The sequence below is a fragment of the Paralichthys olivaceus genome, chromosome 6 (genome assembly GCF_024713975.1).
Source record: "Paralichthys olivaceus isolate ysfri-2021 chromosome 6, ASM2471397v2, whole genome shotgun sequence".
In the NCBI taxonomy this organism is placed as follows: domain Eukaryota; kingdom Metazoa; phylum Chordata; class Actinopteri; order Pleuronectiformes; family Paralichthyidae; genus Paralichthys; species Paralichthys olivaceus.
Window position 1 is genome coordinate 19,863,344 of NC_091098.1, and position 21,444 is coordinate 19,884,787.

At 41.9% G+C, this 21,444-nt stretch overlaps 1 protein-coding gene across 1 annotated transcript in view; it reads left to right on the top strand.

Moving 5' to 3' along the window:
- plxnd1 (plexin D1) overlaps positions 1-21,444 on the top strand; it is a 60,760-nt gene that overhangs the window by 12,541 nt on the left and 26,775 nt on the right. Inside the window, exons 5-13 of the mRNA XM_020096292.2 lie at positions 2,602-2,731; positions 5,177-5,354; positions 5,600-5,708; positions 11,044-11,143; positions 12,532-12,630; positions 14,172-14,261; positions 14,424-14,532; positions 15,617-15,774; positions 19,162-19,307. Of these exons, the coding sequence (XP_019951851.2) occupies positions 2,602-2,731; positions 5,177-5,354; positions 5,600-5,708; positions 11,044-11,143; positions 12,532-12,630; positions 14,172-14,261; positions 14,424-14,532; positions 15,617-15,774; positions 19,162-19,307 (1,119 nt within the window). The remainder of the gene's footprint in view (positions 1-2,601; positions 2,732-5,176; positions 5,355-5,599; positions 5,709-11,043; positions 11,144-12,531; positions 12,631-14,171; positions 14,262-14,423; positions 14,533-15,616; positions 15,775-19,161; positions 19,308-21,444) is intronic.

Consider the following 21,444-nt stretch of genomic DNA (forward strand, 5'->3'; position numbering starts at 1 on the left):
AATTATGAGGATGACATAATGCAGTGAATTTAAATTGGACCGTATGTGTGTAGGTTTTAGTTTTGGGTCATTTTTAATGGATGTTCAAGCAACTTTAAATCTCATCTCAGCAGCCATACAATGCTGTAATACTCTCCGGTACAGTAGGTGGCGCTGTGGCAGTACAGCCACCACACTTGTAAAGTCGCAGCAGAGGAAGGTTCGTGTCATGGCGGGACACAGTGGAGTGTAAACAAATGTAAGTTGGAACTATTGCAAATAAAATGGCTGAATGTTCCAGAGAGAGAAAGTTCACGGTTGTTTTTTTAAACTCTGAGTTAGAAAGTGTCTCGGTTTAGCTCCGTGGTGATTCACAGACCTGATGCTAATGTTTGCTCTCTGAACTCGTTTGCTCACATTTGGGGGCTAGCATGCTAACTGGACATTATTATTTTACTTTTGCAATTGAAATTGAAGTAATAACTGTACTGTCCAAACAGGAAACAGGCTAAAAACACAAAAGGCTATAAACACAAAACCAGTGTATTCACAGTATATTCATGACCAACGTGTTGAAACAATTGAACAAACCCTGAGTCATTGGAAATGTGTGTTTTTCGATAGACAGTCAAGTACAGGTGAGTCAGATTCAACTTTTGCATGACGGTGTTGCCCACAGCAACCTTTTGTTCACTAAGATTAACGTTGGTTGAGTGATCATGTGGCTATTTCTCCTCATATCCTTTGCTATAACTTACAGACTTACTCATTACTTTGGGGAGTTCTGTTCATTATGGTTGAGTTGTCATTAGCATGCTGACATTAGCTACATAGCACCAAGTGTCATCAACAAAAAGTTGGACAAATTGATTTTCCTTTAACCGATGCTGACATTCACCAGAATGATAAGGGGTTTGGCCTCTGTGGACCTTGAAAGTCTTAATTAAACTCTTGTGCCAATCCATCTAAAAGTTGTGACTTTTCAGTTTTGTGTCGGACCAACCTCTGGATAAGTTTGGGGGGGAAAAAAAGGATCATTTTGGAATCTACACTGAAACCCATGCATCATACTGACAGCAGCATCAAAACAATTTCATGAAACACCCAGCTACACTCTAAACATCTTTCAGGATGAAAATCAAATCAATACCTGCACGAATAGTATAATTTCAGCTTATTAGACTGTTTATATTTCGACCCACTGTTGTGTGACCGTTGACTTTGCTGAGAATGTCTCAGAGTTTATTAGTTTGTTTGTGTCGAGGGGATTTTTTGTATGGCCTGTGCAGCCTCTCAGTTCTATTTTTAGTTCAGCAACCGACCTCACGGCCCCTTTCAGTCCTTTTGTGCAGATGGGACTGAGAATCTGGACGTTCACTCTCCTCCGACACAAACACTAACACATGCAGGCACGCGGACAGACACATGCTTTATTTTAAAACAACTGTGACAGTGTGAATGGGAAGTGGGATGTGCCAAACTCATTACGTGGCATGTTAGGATGCTGGTAAATGAGGCCTCTTTGGTTTCTCCTCCCTCTGTGGTCACTTTGTCCTTCCAGTGCACACTGCAGATGAACAGAGGTCTGTGCCAACAGCCGGTGAAGCTCATCAGTGAAGCAGTCGTCAGAATGTGAAGCCACCTTGTTTGTTGAATGACCTTTTAAAATTCTTCTGTCCTACACATTCATTATACTCACAAAGAGGCGCGCACACACACTGTATGCTCTATGAATTTCGACATATACAAACACGCATTCATAGAGGCACATGGTCCACACACCTAAAATAAGTTTGTTTTATTCAACTTTTGGTAACAGGCCCCTGATCTAAGCATCTGCGGGCTGGGTTGCCATAGCAATGCGTGTGACCGAGAGTCAAGTAGTCTCTTGTGTTGAGCCAGACAAACTGACAGCCGAGGTCTGAGTGTGACATTAGGAGACCAGAGCACCTCATAAATCTGTGGGAAGCAGACCATGAAACCCTACGGTGAGAATTTGTGAAGTCCTGAAATGAAATGAAAACACAAACGTTCCTGCTCTCCTCACAAAGGATAAAATACTGACCTTCAAACTCTGCGTTCCCATACCAGCATGGAAGTGCGGTGGCTGGTTGGGTCTTCATTACCAGCTTCAAAGTTTACAAGAAATTAAGATATTGTTTGTAATCTGATGTGGCTAAGTTTTTTTTTTTGCATTTTAACTAGGAAATGTGCAACATCTGTTGTCTTACCATGACATTCAGTATACTAGTGCTTCCATTCTAAACCTGCCTGTTTGGATGGACTACAGTAATTGAGCTGAGGTGTGACAGGCTGACAGTCCCAGCCACCACCAGAGCAATGGTTGCCTGTTGCATATTGATATTGCACTAAATTTGACATAGCACCTCCTTGGGACAAGGAAATAAGCATGCCAAGTGTGAAGCGAATAACACGAACAGTTCTTGATGTATGCGTTACACATTCAGAGAAGCGATTTCTGGAATTCTTACTGAGATTGTGAAGGTAACCTACACTTCGTGTCTTTGTGCTGCAATCTTATCTCATCCAAGATAGCTTTGATATGGTTTGATAAATATACCTAGACATAAATTTTAACTTTCCCTGTTACTTTCTGTGCAGATGTACCATCCAGAAGGAGTGTGCTCAAGGGCTGCTGGCACGCACTTGGATCAGCATGGGTGAGGGCCCTCAGCAGTGTCCTTCTATGACCCTGACACCTCCGGAGATCAGCATCTCTGCAGATATCAAGGTATTTTCAGGTCCCTTCATGTTATTGCAATCACACCCTCAAATACACATGACTGCTGCTGTGATCAGTGGGGGCAGTGTATTGTCTCATGTATCAGTCCTCTCATGACCTCCACCACCACCACTACTATTGTTATAAACACTATTATTATTACCCTGCTGATAAAGTCATGCTAACACTGTTTGCTGTTGCAGCTGCCTCCACTACTCTACCCCTCGCCTGAATAGTATATTCTAGGTTTTATGTAAAGTTGACTAAATATTTACTGTATACTCCCAAGCTAATAAGCGATAACAACAGAGATGTGCTTCAACATTATTTTGCTAACACTAGTTATCAAACAAAAGCCAGAGACTTTATTGTATTAAGTCACTCTGTCAGTCTCACACTGGGTCTGGGGTCTGCAGCTGCCTGTAGCCGCTACAGCCATCTTCACTAGGCGAACAGGACAATTGATGATTTTACCTCAGGAGAGCAGCATGAAAGCAAGAAGTGCTCACTCTGCAGCTTCTGCTGGGGACATTTCAGTCCCCAGTGGCTGACTGACTCAGAAACTGGCTGATGAAAAAAAATAGATTTAGGCGATACATACATGGTTGTGGTTTTGTGTTTATAGCCTTTTGTGTTTTTAGCCTGTTTCCTGTTCGGACAGTACAGTCATTACTTCAATTTCAATTGCAAAAGTACTATCTAATAAAGATTGGTATAAAGTAACTATAAACTGTAATAATATGTATTAATATTATTGCATTATTATTATTATTAGGATCAGGAGCATTAACTGCCACAGCCACCCTTATGTGAGTCTCTGTGGCATAAATATAAAAGTGTGATGAGCAACACTTCACCTTCATCTTTTGCAGTGTGAGTGTTGGATGCAGACAAACTATCAAATACTGAGTGCGAGTTACTGTGCATTCACATGCTCCTCGAAAGGTCCCATTTCTCAAGTTGTGATATCGTTCCAACTTCAGTCTGTTCATATGCTTTGAAGTCAGAATGTGGAAAAAAAACCAGATGCTGTCAACAACATGTGTTGTAATTGTCTGTCTACAGCATTTGAACAATACCTTGACACCTCTCTAATATTTGCACAATAACAAAAATGATCAGGTGTGACAGGCCTATGAATAATTTTTAAAAGATCATAAAAAGTCTGGTGTTAGGCACTTGCGAAAGATAGATGTGCAGTTTACTCGGGACAAAATGTAACATTTGACATGAACTATTCAGAGCTGATTGTAAAAACATGTTCATTGGCTTATAAGTGATGATGTTAGCAACTTGTGCACCAACTCTGTGTTGAGTGATAATCTGCAAGAAGTACTTATCTCCTTCCCTTGTTACATCATTCAGGCAGGTTTAATAACTCTCAAGAGTTTGATAGAATATATTCATGGCATAAACTTGGTAAAATGTCCTCTTTGTACAAATTTCCTCTGGTTTGCTGATCATGGAAAAACTTTGTGCTTGAGTTTGTGCTTTAAAAAGGGAACTTGGCAGAGTAGGCAGATAATTTGTAAAAAGTGTTAAATGTAATGGAAGGTTTGACCACTGCAACCTTGCTTTTCTTGTTAACCCATGAGGGTTGGTGTGACACTCGTAAAAAAGATAATAACATATTCTGTGTTGTTTTGGATAATTTCTTCCAGTCAGTAAATTGTGTAACAGAAGCATAATAACAGCTCAGTGATGTCTGACACTTGGAATATATTTGACCTTTAATTACAGCTCATAATAAGAGGAGGCTGAGAGACGACAGGTCATTAATTGGTTCATTAATTGCAGATAGTTGGTTGTTATGTAGGTCATTGTGGCTGCTCTGTAATAGATCCAGCAGCTGCCCAATCCACAGGCATCCTCTAGAGTCGCAGGAAGCTCGTCTCAAGGTTGTCTCCCCAAACAGGAAGCAGCAGGCAGGAAGTCAGGGCTTTGGGCAGGAAATGATCAATTCCACCGAACAATGGAGCAGACTTTTAAGACTTGTTCGCACACGTTACCGGCCACCTCAGCTCGTATCTGCTGAGCTCCAGAATATGTCATCTTTTCCTCTTTGCCACCCAACACCTCTCTCTCCTCCTCCATCCGCCCTTTTTTTTCTCACATTGAAATAATTTAAGCCGAAATTCAGTCATGTCAGTGTGGTGTTATGTTTCTCATTATACGTCTGTCATACTTCATCACATAGCCAGATTTAGATGTGAATGTAGCACTGTGCCATCTGTTTCTTCATTACACCTCAGGCTTTTCTATTTCTCTGCCTGAACTCCTGAACAAACTTTAGGTAACGCCAGCACAATTTACCCTCCCCCAAAGACCAACTGTACATACACTGGATTTAAATACACGTGTGGGCATGTGGAACTGAATTTGTGATTCATTTCCACTGAAATAAAAGATCAGCAGTTATTTATATTTATGCTCCTATCATTTTTCCCAACGTAGAATGTCGGCATCCTGATAAATGGCAGCGTTCCGGATCTGGTCGGCTCCCGGGTGGAGTGTGAATATGGGCCGGGTGTTGAGACAGCTGCCACGGTGCACCTGGACTCTGGCTCCGCTCAGATCCAGACTTGTCCTCTGCTCCCAAGAGAAAACTACCAACCAATTCTGCCGGGCACAGGTGAGACTGAAAACAAGCCTGTATTTGCATTATTGCCAGTCCTATTTTTCCACCCAATACAATTACAGTTACAGCATGTGATTCTGTTATTATATAAGATGTTGAGCTTTATTGCAACAAATGCAATTTCCCCTTTTGTCTTTCAAATCGCAGCCAAATCTCGCTATCTAGTTTGTGTTATTAAAGTGATACCAACTTGACTGCTTGACACATGCAGGTTTGTTTACATGCCTTTGTTTCTGCAGATCATTTGACTGTTTCTGTTGCGATAAAAGTGAATGGCACATCTGTTGTATCTGGGAGCTTCATCATCTATGATTGCGAGAGGACTGGAGCAATACACCCCAAGATGTCGTGAGTCACACATCCATTGTCAACACTGTTTATCTCAAACTCTTGATATATTCACTGTTTGTGATGCGTGGCCAACTCACAGCGTCATTCTGATCCCTTACTTTTAAGTTAATACACTAAGTGGATGAAAAGTTTCTAAATGCACTGTAAACTTCTTAAGTAGTGCATGCTCCCTCAGATATATCTTTTGACCCTTTGAAGGGCCTTGACCCCTAGTTTGGGAGCCACTGGATTAAACTATCAAACTGTATACAACCACTCTCGAGACCTTGAGCCACTGGCTATTTATTTGCAGGATCAAATCTTCCCTAATGAGACCTAAATACCAATAAACTAAGATTATGGCTGTTCCTAAACATTGGGCTCCGCCAAGCTGTGGTATAAATGTCGGCCAAATGTCATCTTAAATCTCTGTGGCATTGTAGATGAGCAAATATAACTGGAAGGTGAAAGACAACAAAGCTTCTCCACTCTATTTGTCTCAAAGGCCTTTGTCTCTAAAGTCTTCCTCTCGTGTTTTTTCCCTGGTTTCCTCTTTAGGCCTCCGTTGGTAAATACTGGCGACACATCCTCTCAGAGGGTTTATTGTGTGTTTGGCTTGCTCAGGAATTCTCCGTGCAGGATAAAATTTTGGATTGATATGCTGTAAGCATTAAACCAAAGGAAATTGGATATGTTTGTCTTGCTGGTCATCTTGATGTGTGCTTTTGTGAAGGACTACGACTTGTATGGCCCGGTCACAAAAAGGGTTTTCTCATGTCTGGAGGCGAACCAGCTGGCTTCCTCCTGCATGTTGGACCGTGTCAGAGGATCCACCATATCTGATGGGCTTAGTCTTAGAGGGACATATATGTGTGTGTGTTTGTGTGTGTGTGTGTGAGATTGACTGTTTGGGTGTGTTCTTTTGTTCAGTTGTTGAGGTGCGAACACAGCAGTTGCAGGTACATGTGTGCAAGACTGCACCCAATATGTGCACACGGCCTCGGTGCTCTGCGAGGTCCGGGAGTGTGAAATTAGATGGTGGTTTGTTGAAGGTGATAATGAGCAAAGTGCCATTCTCACAGGATGAGCAATGGGCTGCAAACTGCGGAGCTGCTATACTCTATCAGATTTTAGTCACTTCAAGCTGTTTTTTAATAATCCCTGAAGAAAGTCTTATGAGCCACATCCCCTCAATGAAACCAGATAGTGGAGTCTCTTTGTTTTCTGCTTTATGGATAAAAGCCCTCACTTAGGGTTTTTCACATGCTGAACTCGTCCTACTGTAATAAATCAAGCCTACGTTAAAGTGGAAATATCATCCACGGCTGTAATAAAAAGAAAGTCATCGCTTCATTTATCATTATCAAGGTAAATCTGACAAAATGTTATTGGTAGAAGTTTGAACAATGATTTATCAATGTAGAGGAAAATTTCAGCTGTAAGAAGCCTTTATCCGTGTACTGAATCAAGTTGTGTGTTTTTCAGATAATCCGTGTGACTGTGTTTGTTGTGTGTGAATGTATTTGTAGCCAGTGCTCCCATGACCCCTTCAAAGTGGTCAGGCAAAGTGTTAATGACAACCAGACCTGTAGCATTCCAGTCTCACCAAACAGCCTGTAGGACAGACCACTCAATCGCCCTCTCACTCTTTATGTCTCTCAGCCACACTCACACTCACACTTTATTTGTTTTTTTATATGTCTCCCTGTACTTTTCTTTTTTTTCCCTCCCTCTCTTTCTTCCTCTGTCTTTGTCCGTTTGCTCCACTCGTCCTGTCCTTCTCTGCTGCCTCCCCCCAAAACTGGTCTTTTCTTCTGGACGTATTTCTCTTTGACAGAGACGTGATTGAGGATGTGTGTTTAACCGCTGTGTCCACTGAGAGGCCCTGAGAGTGCGAGCCTGACTGTGTATTTAGTGTACGTGTGTGTGTGTGTGTTTGCGTGAGTGGTCATTATGACTTGAGATGGACAGTGCCATAGGGTGTTTACTGTAAGTGTCAGTTCAAGCAGAGAGGGAGAAAGAGAGAGACAGAGAAAGAGAGAGAGAGAAAGAGAGGGTGTGTGTGTGAGAGAACATGTTCATGGGTGGTGTTAGTGGTGTTGTATAGGTGTTTTAGTGAAACAGAAAGGGAGTCAGGGAAAACAGAAAAGCTGCAGCTGATAAGAGCCTTGAGGGGGCCGTCTGCTTTTAATCAGAACACACACACACACACACACACACACACACACACACACACACACACACACACACACACACACACACACACACACACACACACACACACACACACGTTTCAATCATGTTTCTGCATGCTCTTACACCCACTGTACTCCCCCAATCTAGATCCCCTCAGAGAGCTGCTATCACTGGAGGTGATATCATTCCCAGTGTGGGACATCTGTCTCTTCCCAGAGGCAAAACAGTGGCACAGACAATCCACTTACACATGCACACTGCACATTGGAGGTGTTCCACTTTTAGTGAGGACACGCACACACGCACACTTCAGCATCTCGGGAAACTAAAACTATCTGTGTGGCTTTTTAGTGAGAGTTAATATCTCATCCATAGCTTTGTGTTGGTCTTTCTGCTTCTGTCTCCCTTCACACTTCGACATGCCCACCAGATGTTCCTGGACTTTTCTTATTTTTCCCAGGCTGTGGTCGAAAAAAGTTTAAAAAAATATCTTTTCCTAATCACTTTTCTTTGACCTCAATGGAAAACATCCTGAGGTCATGGAAGGATGTGAGGAAGAATGTATGAGTTAAGAAAAGAAAATCTGACCGGACTTGCACTGGGATTTTCTTTTAAACCAACTTTATTTATAAAACGTGGAAGATAAGCAGAGTGACAAACTCAGTACTGTACACCTAAAATGTAAGGTGTCCTACAGATTCTCACTTCCTATGAAATAATATTTTAAATTAACAACAAAATAGATAGTATTGTAAAAAATCGAACAAACCAAACAGAATTGAAATGTTGAGCTGTTATTATGACAGGAACTGAGCAAGGCGGGCAATACTAACCTTTTATATTGAAATAATAGGTCATAATGACATAATTTATACATCACTCCTCAAAAAATTGAAGGGGACACTAAATCGTCACAGTATAACACCAATTCAGTAAAATATCAATCTGTCCATTTGGAAGCACAAGTGATTGTGACTCAATTTCACCTGCGTTGATGCAAATGAAAGGTACAGCAGGGATTGGAGAGACAAAAGTAAGATGTTGTTGCGCTATTTTGTTCTCCACAAATTATACAATGTACATCAGTAAAGATTTTCCAGTTGAATTATTTGTTCATCAAGATCTGATGTGTGTTCCCTTCATTTTTTTGAGCAGTGTATATGATAATCCAAAAATAAACCATATGGACATTCCCTAGCAAGTGATCATCCCCCAAGTTTGGGGAAAATCCATCTGTGTGTTGTTCAGTTATATACACACATGCACACACGAGGGCGAAAACAAAACACTGCTTCCAGCTATTTCGCTGTGCAGGCTCATAAAAATAAGGAACAGAGCAATGGACCATGCAAAGTAAATTATACTCAAACATAGTTTATGGAGTTTCCTGTCATGGGTGCTTCTGACCTCTTTTATACAGTTGTCAAGTGGAGAAAATTAATTTATGGTGCATTCCACAATGGAGAGGATTCATTGAAATTATGTTTATGTGTATAATACTTTGTTCATATGATGACATTGTGAAAAAGGAATTGAATATGCTTGTTCTTCAAGCTTCAACATTACCCCTTACTGCACAAATATGCAAGAGAAGGAGCTCAGCCAATTGTGTGAGGATTTCCATCAGTTTTAAATTATGTCACAAAAATAAATCTGATGTTTCTTCATTGACGTGGCTCTGCCCTTGTGCAGCCATAGGATGCATTGTTTTAAATGTTGCTTCCACTAGGAATAGCATTATGCTTTCATAATGGTTGGTCCTGGTATCAGATGCTAAAGCAGATAAGAAAGGAAGCTTTGAAGGTCCTTTCCTCATCATTTAAAGAATTCAACCAGCCCTTATCATGGCTGCCACTTAAATACTTCTGGATCGTTTCACTCACTTAGGAGCGTTCCTAAGCAGAAAAGACTCTTTACTCGCCTGCCTGCCGGCGGCCTAACTACCTGTGAGCCTGGTCTTCATAATAAAGAGTCATTTTACTTTCACATCAGCTGCCTGTGTGGCTGCACTCCTTTTCTGTCCCTGCATTGTCTTTGGCTCTGGGATCCATTCCGATCATCTTCTTTATGTTTTAATTCAAATTTGATTAAAGAAAGAGCCATAGTAATTTTCTACCACAGCTGGGAACTGTAGTTTTTAGTAAATGTAAGTATAAGAGAAGTTATAGCAGCCTTATGAGTGAACATGGGCTCAATTCAAAATAAACTTTGTCCCTGTTCCTCACAATAAAGACAAATGTCTCTCAGTTCAATAATGTGGCACATTGATGTGTTTAATAGTTTTTGGATCTCAAGAAGTCTACAGCATAGACAAATAAACTATGTCAGGATTTAATTACACAGGCGGTATTTGTTAGTAGGGCCGAAATCATTTGTTGGTTTTGGTCTTTGCATAGAATTTTTTGACAGTAAGGAAAATATACAATTTTACCAGACTCCTCCTTTAATCTTAAACTGGGTCCAAACCATTAAACAGCCCTTTGAACTCAAGGAGACAGACCTCCCCTCACAAACACAGACCTTTTAAACTTTTGGACTTGTCACAAGTCACTCCCACCCAACATATTTTCATATACTCAATGTTGACATTTCTTGGACAAATGAGCATAAATTGAAGGGAGTACTAAGCTGCTGATGGACCTACGTGTTAGGGTCTAAAAGGATTTCACAAAGATAGAAATGCAGGAGAAAGCACACACATTATCATTAACCTCTCCAAAGCCCTTTTTATGTGCGCTGTTCAATGAATGATGCGTCCTTATTCCACCTCACCATTCTGTATGTTATGGGCCATATTCCTCCAGCATTAGTGACTGAGTTTTTATAGAGAAGTGCTTTGTTTCATCTCGAGCAGATTGGCCCTGTTTGACTTCCTGCCTATGTTGTAAGTGTGGAATGAATGTGTCTGCTACTGTGACTAATCATTGCTTCCTTTTAATAAAGCTAAACTTTGATGCCTGTAATCAGTTCAGCTACAGTCTGTGTTAGACTCCAAATGCATCACAGTCTGACACACACACACTCAGCGTTTGAAAAAGCATATTTACTTCATGGGACTAGATCAGAGTGAGATACGGGGGGGGGCCTCCAGTTTATTTAATCCTTGTTTCTCAACTGTGTTTGTATGTGTGTGTATGTGTGTCTCCATCTGTGTCAGATGTATGAGCTGCCTGAGCACAAGGTGGAAGTGTTACTGGGACCACGAGAAACACCTCTGTGTCTCGGCCAAAGATAACTCGAAGCACAACCTGCTGGAGGTGAGTAATTGTCCCTTTTTCTAATCCATCAACCAAACATATGCCCAGAGGATCTCATAATATTCAGATCCAGACTGTGCTGTCCAACATTGAGTGTCCTGTAATTAATTTGAGTCCAGACAGGTTAAGGCAAGAACAGTTTAACTACAGTTGTAGTTAAATGTCTTAACTACTCTAAGTATGAATGTTGAAACCAGCTATAAAATATCAGGTAGTTCTGTTTTTACAGACCTATAACAGAGTAATGTGCCATTTAAAGTTCCTCTGACCTCCTCTTGAGTTTCTGTCTTTAGTTTGGTGTCCCAGCATGTTAGAGAGTAGATTCTCCGTGCCCCTGTTTTTGCGAGGAATTTTCACTGAAATGTCAAGACTGCCAGCGAAGAGACAATTCTACACCTACATTTTCTGCTGTGTTTGTATTTATCACTTTGTTTTAAGTAGGTGACTGCACAAAGGGATTATCTAGGTATGTTTGGCAATAAAAAGCCCCAAAGGGTGGAAAGCAAACGAACCAAATTGTGTAATAGGTTTGGCACGAGCACATGAAAGGGCTGTGAAACTAAGGAATTCATCCAAAACTCGTGGAGCCTCATTGAAACCAATTAAAGCTCCACAGATTCAATCATACGTTCAGCATGTCCCTGAAAACATCAAGACTAGGTCAGCCATCGTGTTATTCTAGTTCCCCCTGGAGTTATATTGCCCTGTCAGGCCCCCTCACCCTGTGAGTGGCGGCATCCTCTCAGCAGACTGTGACCCCTGGGTCAGGTTCTGACTGTGCTCAGTCATATTACAGGACCCAGTCAGAGGGGAGATGATGTGACTCACAGTCCCTCTGGTCAGCTGCTGGTCTACTGTTTAAGTGTTGACTGCCTTGTGTGTTTAATGTTCGCCCTTATATCACAAGATCCCCCAAAAAGGACAGGAGTGCTCTTTTTTAAACAAGACATCATTGCTTTTCTTGAAGCAAACACAATAAATCTTAGTCAGGAATGCAGCTTCAGACCCCGAGATACAGAGAAACAGACACATTAAAACAAAGGAGGGGTTTTCTTTTTAGGTCACCATCGGTTATTTAAAATATAGGTTATTTTTAAACATGACAAAGAAGGTCTTAATGTGGGTCATAAGAGGAAGATAATTTTTTTTTCCTGCTCTACTGAGTCCATCAGGGTGTCCGGCCTCTGAGTCTGTTTTTCTAATCCCTCATCGTCCCTCTATTTGAAGCTATTGTTGTTTCCCTCAGAGCGCGACTTCACCCTCTCATTTCCTCCTCCTCCAGATAAACAGGACAGGTATTTTGGGATTGCGGATGTGTGCAGGGGAGCCATTGTTTTCTTTAACTACTATATGTCACTTCCTGCCCCCTACACCCCATCTCACCACAGAATGCAGCTTCCTGTCCGAGTCTGGTCATCTCAGAGGTACCTCCTACGCCATCAGAAATGGCCCAGGACTTCACCATATCCCTCAGCAACATCCAGGAGGTACTACAGACAACTTTCAGCTATGGAGTCAGATCTGGACTTTTTCCAAAATGCATGTTGTGAGAATGATTGGAATAAAACCGAAACATGTGGTGTGTTCGCTTCAAGCTGAGATAAACACAGATGGATATTTGTGTGCGTTGATGTGGGTCAGTGCATGAACGATGCTTGAATTTGGGTGATCTCCGTGTTGTGAGACAGAGATGAGCGAGTATCTTTATGCTTATTTTGCTTACTGCTCAGCTGTCTGAGCCCACCATGCCTTGGGTATCTGACTGTGACTAGCTGAGTTGTGTCTTCGTCAGCACACTGTACAATGAGCGGTCGGACTAAGGCAGCACACATGGCAGGGGCTTTATTCGCTGGTGTTCATTTTAAATTCAGCTAGTCTTCTCAGATCAGTTTTTCTAAATGCCTTTTCTCATCCTTAATCCACACGGAGTGAGTCAGACGCTGATCCTGCATAGGTCGATAAGGACACTAGCAGGATCCCCTAAGAATTCCAGTGCTGACTGGTTGCCAGGTGTGGTCAGTCACACATGCCTAACCCTCGCTGGCCTTTTCAAGCCCTCTCCTGGTGTGTTGCTATGGTGACAGACAACGAGTCACAAAACCCAGACAAACAAAGCCTGGATGTGATTGTTCCCTCATATTCGTCTTTATTGTGAAAGTTTATTCAAACCAATGTTGTTTGAATAATGTCTTTATTTTGTTGACAAGTCAACAGAGCAGTTGGTCATATCAAGTGTTGCCATTGTGGAATCTGTGGTGAATTTTGGTTTGGTTCCCACGACAATTTTTTATTTTATTTTTATTGAACGACAAACTTAATATAAATAACTTAAAATAACATTTATAAACATTTCTATGAAAACATACAGCAGATGCTTGGAAGATTGTCTTTTTTTCTTAGACTAAATATAAGAACTGAGAACGTGTTTTTTCTTTTTTCTTTAAAAAAATACCTGCCAGATGCAATAAAAAAAAAAAAAATCAAGGTTCTCTTGTGTCATAAAGATTTAGCCAAGTCCTGGAGAAGGCGATCAAAGTACACTAAATAAAGCCGGCTGGATTCACTGGGAAATGATTCCCTCCTCTTTAAGTACTTATCCTTTAGTGCTTTAACCTATCTTAGTTTTCATTATGGTCCTGACTTCTCATGTACTTTTCTCAGTTAAACTCAGTACCCATTATATGAAGAATAAATTCATATTCATTATTCTGGTTCCCAGATGACTTTGCAGAGGTGTGGGAGTCCAGATGTTTATGAATATGAATTTTGAATGGATTTCATCTTTTCCTGGCAGGGACAATTATTGTGGGTTATTTCAGTTTCCTGGTACATTTTCAGATGTGTAAATTGTTACCAGACAATGTTTGGAAGAACATTTCACTGCTGAAGCAAGCTGTGTACATTTCTCTAATTTCTGAATACTATAGCACTGATTATATCAGTCTGAGAACAGCATAGTAGTGCAATTTGCTCACTTTTAACTGTTAAAATACTGAACCTTTATTAAAGTAAGTGTTTTGCATGGCAGGGGGAGGAGCTGGACTGTGACTTTGGGACAGAGCAGCAATATGAGGCCACATGGCTCAACAGCTCAACTGTCAAGTGCAGTGGAGTGACTGTAAGTATAGACAATGATTTATAACTAGTGAGTGAATTTACCAGCTATGACTAAAGATCAGCTAATTTCTAAATAATTTACTGTGAATTTACAGCCTCAGTGGGATCATAAATCTGAGGTTTAAGTCCTGTTTGTAAGTTGTTTTTGTTTCTGTCCATGTAGCTGTCCACTAACCAGAGGAGTCAGGTTTACCACCTCAATCTGAGAAGGAGAGAATTCATCACTGAGCAGGGGGAGGATGTTTTCATCGACAGCCCGCAGCCCATGAAAGGTAAGACATTACACCCATGCTTTTGTAGATGTGTAAAAGAAAGCAGATGAAAAATACAATCGCCATCTGTTACGCTTCAGCTGTTCGCTCAGCTCTCTTATACTTGCACTGTAATTATAGACAGCCGCAAAAACAAGACAAAATCCAACATAGCTGCCACCGTCGCTCTCAGAGTGCATGTCACCTGTACACGGATATTTTCTGATGAGATTGGAAGATTTGATTACACCTGGTAAAAAATAAAGAATCGCTTACTGGGACAAACAGTTTTAAACTGCCTTTCACTTGCAATAATAGTAATTTGTCTATTGCAACACATAATTTACCAAGAGCTAGTAATTTGCCATAATATCACATTCTCCTACCGTCTATTTACATATAATTATTATCGGGCATAGGGAGCTGCAGTATAAGGTGTTATCAATGCGTCTTACAAGCCATGTCCATCTGTATTGTTGCAAATACAATTTGAGCTCCATGACAACAGTGAGATGATGAAAAGTGCCGTGCGTGTTGTTGAACTTGGCGCATTGTCTAGTGTGCAGCTACAAGCCAGCCCTTGCCTTCCCCAGTTCCAGATGTGCTGTTCACAGTCCATGTGTCTACCATGTGAACAACGGCCCTGGGCAGCTGCCAGACTCTCTCTGCTGTTAATGGACACGATTGTCGCTTCGTAACATGCATAGTCATCAAATTCTAAAACAACAGACTCTTTATCACACACACAGGGACACTGCAATATGCACACAAATGCACATGCAGCGATACAAATGGGACTTCTCACTGGGAGGCACATTGGAACATGTACACAATCATCTGTTTCTCGCTGACTTTGTTCTCCTCCACTAGCTGTCTTTTTTCCTGGCTCCTTTTTTTATAGCCATGAATATATCATCTGACAAATACTTGTGCTGTTTATTTAGAGCAGACAGCCCAAGTGGTTCATAGGAGACTCTATGCAAAACGTATAAAATAATCTTAGTTGCTGCACTTTAGGTTGGTCAGACAGGGCAAACACATTTCAGTAAATCTACATTACATTGATTGACTCTTTCTCTCTCCTCTACCTCTCATCTCCTTCTAGTGGAGGTGTACAACTGTGGAGTAGGTAGTTCAGACTGTTCCCAATGCTGGGGCCGGGAGGATCAGGGCCACCTCTGTGGCTGGTGTGAGAACGGCTGCAGGCCGCGGGATGATTGCCAGCAAATCAGCGATCAATGCCCAGCTCCTGAGATCCACAAGGTAAGATCACAGGTTAACCATAAACGCTTGCATTCATAACCCCCTCCACCCACACACCCACACACACACCCACACACACACACAAACACACACACACACACACACACACACACACACACACACACACACACACACACACACACACACACCTCCTTTTTGTAGCCTCCAGGCTCTATTTTGAAGCCATAAAATGGTGAATCATGGGGTCACTCACATGATGCGGTGCCCCCATGCTCTGTCTGTCCAGTGTCAGCTGCTGAGGGGAATGTTTGAATAGAGTCTCATTAAAGCAGATCACTCAGTATTAACACTAACACTCACTTAGCCGTGGGCCTCTGGGGATGCAGCCCAGTTGATCTACAATCTCTCAGGACAGCATGGGAAACACCTTCTTTCCCGTGTTACTGCAGTACGTGTTTAAACTGTTTAGATTTGGCTATGAAAGCTATATGTGTCAGGTTTTCTGTGTAGAAAACCACAGAAACTAGAAAGCAAATAAGAAACATGAGGGATTTAAGATATGTTGTCACAAGAAGAGCTAAACCAGACTGGTAAAAGGAATTAAAGAGTGTTTATCTTTCACATGATCTGACTTCGGTCACGTCAAGAACGGCTGTCACGATTACCGGAGTTAGCTTTTTTCCCTGCTATCGAACTTTATACCAGCGGAGCCACGGTAGGCAGGCATGGGAAGCACGGTTCACATGAGACCCAGTCGGCCTCAACATCCTGTAGATAAAACCTGGTCAGCCCAAGAGAATAAGCAAGCAGAACAAAGCGGACGCACTCACAAACACTCTGACACACACATATACACACACACACAAACACGCACATACACACACACACACAGTCCCACAATCTATCACACAAACAGGCCATATTGAAGCATTCACGATTATCCCTCATTCTTTGTAGCTGTCAGCACACTGTGACTAACAGGATGCTCAATGAGAGTCTAACTTCTTACGTGACTGAAGTGAGATGGGCTGAGATGCCTTGTGCGTGGGCAGACTATTGCCCCCCCCCCCCCCCCCCAACTCAATCACACTCCCACTGGTTCTCTCCGGAGAATGAGTTGCAGAAAGGAGAGAGGGGCTGTGGTTCTGTTGGGTGTGTGATGCAATGCTTTGGCAGCCATGTTTTCCCAGAGAATCCACAGGGGTTATAGCCTGTGCAAGCCTGCTCTCCCTAAACATTCCCACACCCTCCGCAGCAGTTCTTTGTTTTATAGTCCTGGTGACTGTGTGTATAGTTTAGATAATGAAGTATTGTTTCCTGGCTCTGCTTAGTCACACAAAGTCTCAACGTAAGATACTAGCGCTGTAATATTAGAAATATGGAGGAGGATTAAAGTTTTCCCTTGACTTTTCCTCTTAATTATGAAACATAAGACAATAGAGATATTTACTATCTGTGTCAGCTCTATATTCCGATGTTATGTTATGTTCATGTTATGTGTGTTCTTGTCAACTGTTTGAAAAAAAAAATTGATTATAGATACCTCAGCATCCAAAACAGGAATTACCAGGCATAGTTTATCCATAGCATGAAAGGAACAAAGACAGAGGGCTGTGGGTGAGACATAAATTGTCTGGGCGAGAGGATGGAGAGCTTGTCGGACAGAGAGAGGGTGGCGAAGTACAGTGTAGTGAGAAGTCTTTTCCTGTTTTTGTCCTCACGTCCTCCTTGATTAGTGTGATGCAAAGGAACTGGAGTGAGGAGAAGAAGATGAAAGCTCCGACCTCAAAGCGGTCTGTTCAGAACAAAAACAAAAAAAAAAACATATGGAGTTTTTCAGTTAGGTAGTGTATCCAAGGCCTACACATCTGGGTATTTTTTTATTTTTAAATACAAGAATGTAGAATAATTTAGTCCTTGCATGTCTTTAAATAGCACCACTAACATCCCTAGTGGATGGTTTTTACAGACACACATTCACACCCTGTGATCTCCCTGCAGGCCTGGCAGAGTTTGTGCTGTAAATCAAGACTCTCAGACTTGTAAAAGGTGTAAATGAACAGCATGCCAGCTGATGTAGATGTCAATGCTCAATGGCGCCACAGAGAAACACAAGGTGCTATAAAACGCATTGTGATAATAAATAACTCTGCTTAATGCAGAGCTTTGTAGAGAGGGTGGGTGCTTGAATGTGTTTACATGCTCATACATCCATGTATTTACATGTGTATGGGAGAACGTGGGTATGTGGTTTTGGAGTAGTACAGTGCAGTTTAAGCAGGCACTGGTTGACCACAAAAACCTTGACATAATTTCCTGTGGGGTAGATTCCAAAGAAATGCTGTAAGTAATGAGTCAGTTTCCAACAGTTTGTTTTCACATGATATTAAAGCATCAGACCACCTTTACTTTTAGCTGGGAAATAGATTGTTTATATATCTGCTCTGTCACTCTGACAGGCTTCAAATTATCTAGATGCAGAGCCAAACCTTGTCCTCTCACCTAGACGAAACAGAAGTGCTGTTTTCATTTTCAAGCTCGGTCTCTGATAGAGCCAGAGCCAGGATAATAACACCGAGGGGGTCACAGTGACCTCAGCTCAGCCAGGGGGTCATTCAGAAAAAGCACGTTGGACTTGCTATGCTACAGTGGCAAGATGACAGCGGATAGCTTCTGTCTGGGCGCCGGAGATGCTATCTTTGAAACTGTGTTTCCGTGGTGATTGAAGAGGTGACGGTCCTCTCCTTTTCTCTCTGCGGCGTCTGAATGGAAAGTTAAGAGACCAAAGACGAGGGCTGAAATGGTGCGTGAGAGTACGCCTCTAAACAACAACAGAAATAGGACTGAGGAATTTGACGAAGGAGACACAGGAAAACAGATGAAAGGGAATGAAACTGCATTAATTCGCCTTGCTCTCTCTCCACCGCCATCAGCATTCGCTCTGCTCTTGGCACTCAGTTCCCTAAATTGCCTCCACACTCATCCACCTTACCGCTGTGCTCTCCACCTCGCCTCTCTAGCCGTCACTCTCTCACTCTGCCTGTCTCTTGTGGGGTGTGAAGAGGGCTCTTAGGCCGCTCTTTATTTGCATGTGCTGTGGAGGATTAGAGGCTGAAGAGTCTCAGACTGACATGGTTAAGACTCTACATAATGTGTGTGTATACCTAAACCATGTGTCTATTCAATTAGATCTCAGTCTTCAGCAGGAGAACACTTGTCCTTATCTCTCTCTCTCTCTCTCTGTGTGTGCTACACTCCATGTCAGCATCAGAGAAAGTATCGTCAATCTCTTCATTCTCTGTCATGTTCATTGTCGTCAATAGTAGGATGTTTTAGGGAGGTAATCTACTTTTGAGATCAGATTGTTTTGTGCATATTGCAGTCTTTTCTTTCTCGCTGCTCATTACTTCCCTGTGTCTCTGTCAGATCTCCCCTCTGAGGGGTCCGGTGGAAGGAGGCACCTTCCTGACGATAGAGGGCAGGAACCTGGGCCGGAGGGCTGGAGCAGTGAAGGTCTATATTGGAGATGTGCCATGTTCTCTTCTGCCCGAGTTCTACTCTGTCTCTGTTAAGTAAGTAATACAAACGTGTGTAAGAATTATGATTCACAAACTGGTGCAAGTATGGCCACTCCTTTTTCTCCATGTTTTACGTAATCTACATTGTCAAAACGACAAGACAGAAAAAATAAGGGATTGTCAGGTACATTACTACACATCTGCTGACAAATCACTATCTCAGATCATAAGAATCCACAAGTCTGCCACGTCTTGACAATATAATTTTTCAACGGTAGAAACATCCCTGCTGCATGGCTTAGTTTTCATGTATTCATGAGGCTAATTTTCACAAATATTATTATGCAGCACACTTCTCATTTTAAATGACTCCATTGCCGTCTCGCCATAGCTCAGGGACCATCACACTATCACCATGGAGACAGCAGGACCCCGCTTTGATTCTGGGATAACAGAGCTGGGTGGAAGTCAGTAACTCTACAATTACATCCAAACTTCCATTCAGTATCTGTAATGTTCCCTGACTGGAACTGTTTATCTGGTCTTGCTCCACTGAAGCCAGTCATTGTATTAGGACCAGTTCAAGGGAGAGCTGTGGGTCTCACCTGTCACTCAAGCTGCCTGACACATTCCCCCCAAACGCACGTCAAAAACAGCGAATCGCATTTCACTCCCTCGGTGATCGCACCTTGTGTCGTCATTCCTCATTGGCTCCTGAGGTTGGTTGTTATGACAGCGACTCATACCCTCCTCGCTGGAAGTGCTACTGACAAATCATAACACGTCAGTGCATCTGACAGTGTCAGCACATTTTGACTTGAAGACACGCACGCACGTATGCACGCACTTTATGTTTACAAATTTAAATTTGTAAGTTTATTTAACCATCTTATATTTGATGTTACTGTAGTTGACACCTCATTTAGAGAATAAAATCTAAAGATAAATATATATTCCACATCCTTGAAACTTGAAATGAGGATTAGATTAAATTGATCCGTTTCCCAAAAATATGCTCATTCAGAACATTTAAATTCAAACTGGTTCTCACAGAAAAGTCACACATACACAAACACACACACACACACACACACACACACACACACACACACACACACACCTGAACATGTGACCTCATTTACTGGGGCTGTTGAGACAGTTGTCTGCTCGTGTGGTGCGAGGTCAAAGTTTACATCTGTGTGTCAAAAGGAAAATGTGCAGCGTTGGAGAGACGGTGCTCCACTCACTTGTTGTCAACATTTTAATTAATGGCACAGTCAGTGTAGGCACACCTCATTTACTGGAGTACTTCTCTGCTGCCCTCCCTATCATTTTGATATGACCCTCAAGTGGCCTTAGCCCCTTTGCAATTAGCAGAACCCAGACGAAGCTCACATCAAAACACGCAGACTTGATTGTTGATGATACTCATCACCAACTCAAGGGAAATGATCACAGACATCTCAGAGTTGTAGCCAAAATATCAGCCTCTGAAACCCATAATATCTCCACAGAGGGGATGGGCTGGAATGTGCTCAGAGCAGGGGTCAGTCCGGGCCCTGTCTGTTCCTACTGGGAGTCTGCCTCTCTTTTGACAGGGATCAACATCACACACTGCTTACATACACATGCATACACCAGGGTGAACGTGTCTGACTTAAAAAACAGGTTTCACCTTCAAAAATAAAAAAAAGGCCTGAGAATGTTTTGGGGATCTAGAAAACCACAACACATCTGGAAGGAGGTACACAACCTCACTCTCAGGGTCCTGGAAAAGCCACTGGTCATCCACCAATATGGTACCTATTTGGTACAGAACTGGACAAGACAGTAGACCCTATGTCTACGAAACAGATCTTTTTGTTTTTTTTAAGAAATTTAAGGGTTTGTTTTCTGAGCACCATTTATGAACCTCTGACCCCCTGCTCAGGCCACTGAAATGTGTGGATTGTGTGTGGAAGAAAACTGTACAATCCTTTTTTTTTGGGTCATCACCATCAGACCTGTAGCAACCAGTGTCAGATCTAGCAAAACATTCAATGAATTTATCATTTTTAATTGGTCAATCCATCCATGCATTTTCTGCCACTTATCTGGTTTTTAGGTATTCAGTTCGAATTTATATTCGATTGTACTGCATATGGTAAAATAAAATTTACACTGTAGAAATTCATAATACACAAAGTGCCCA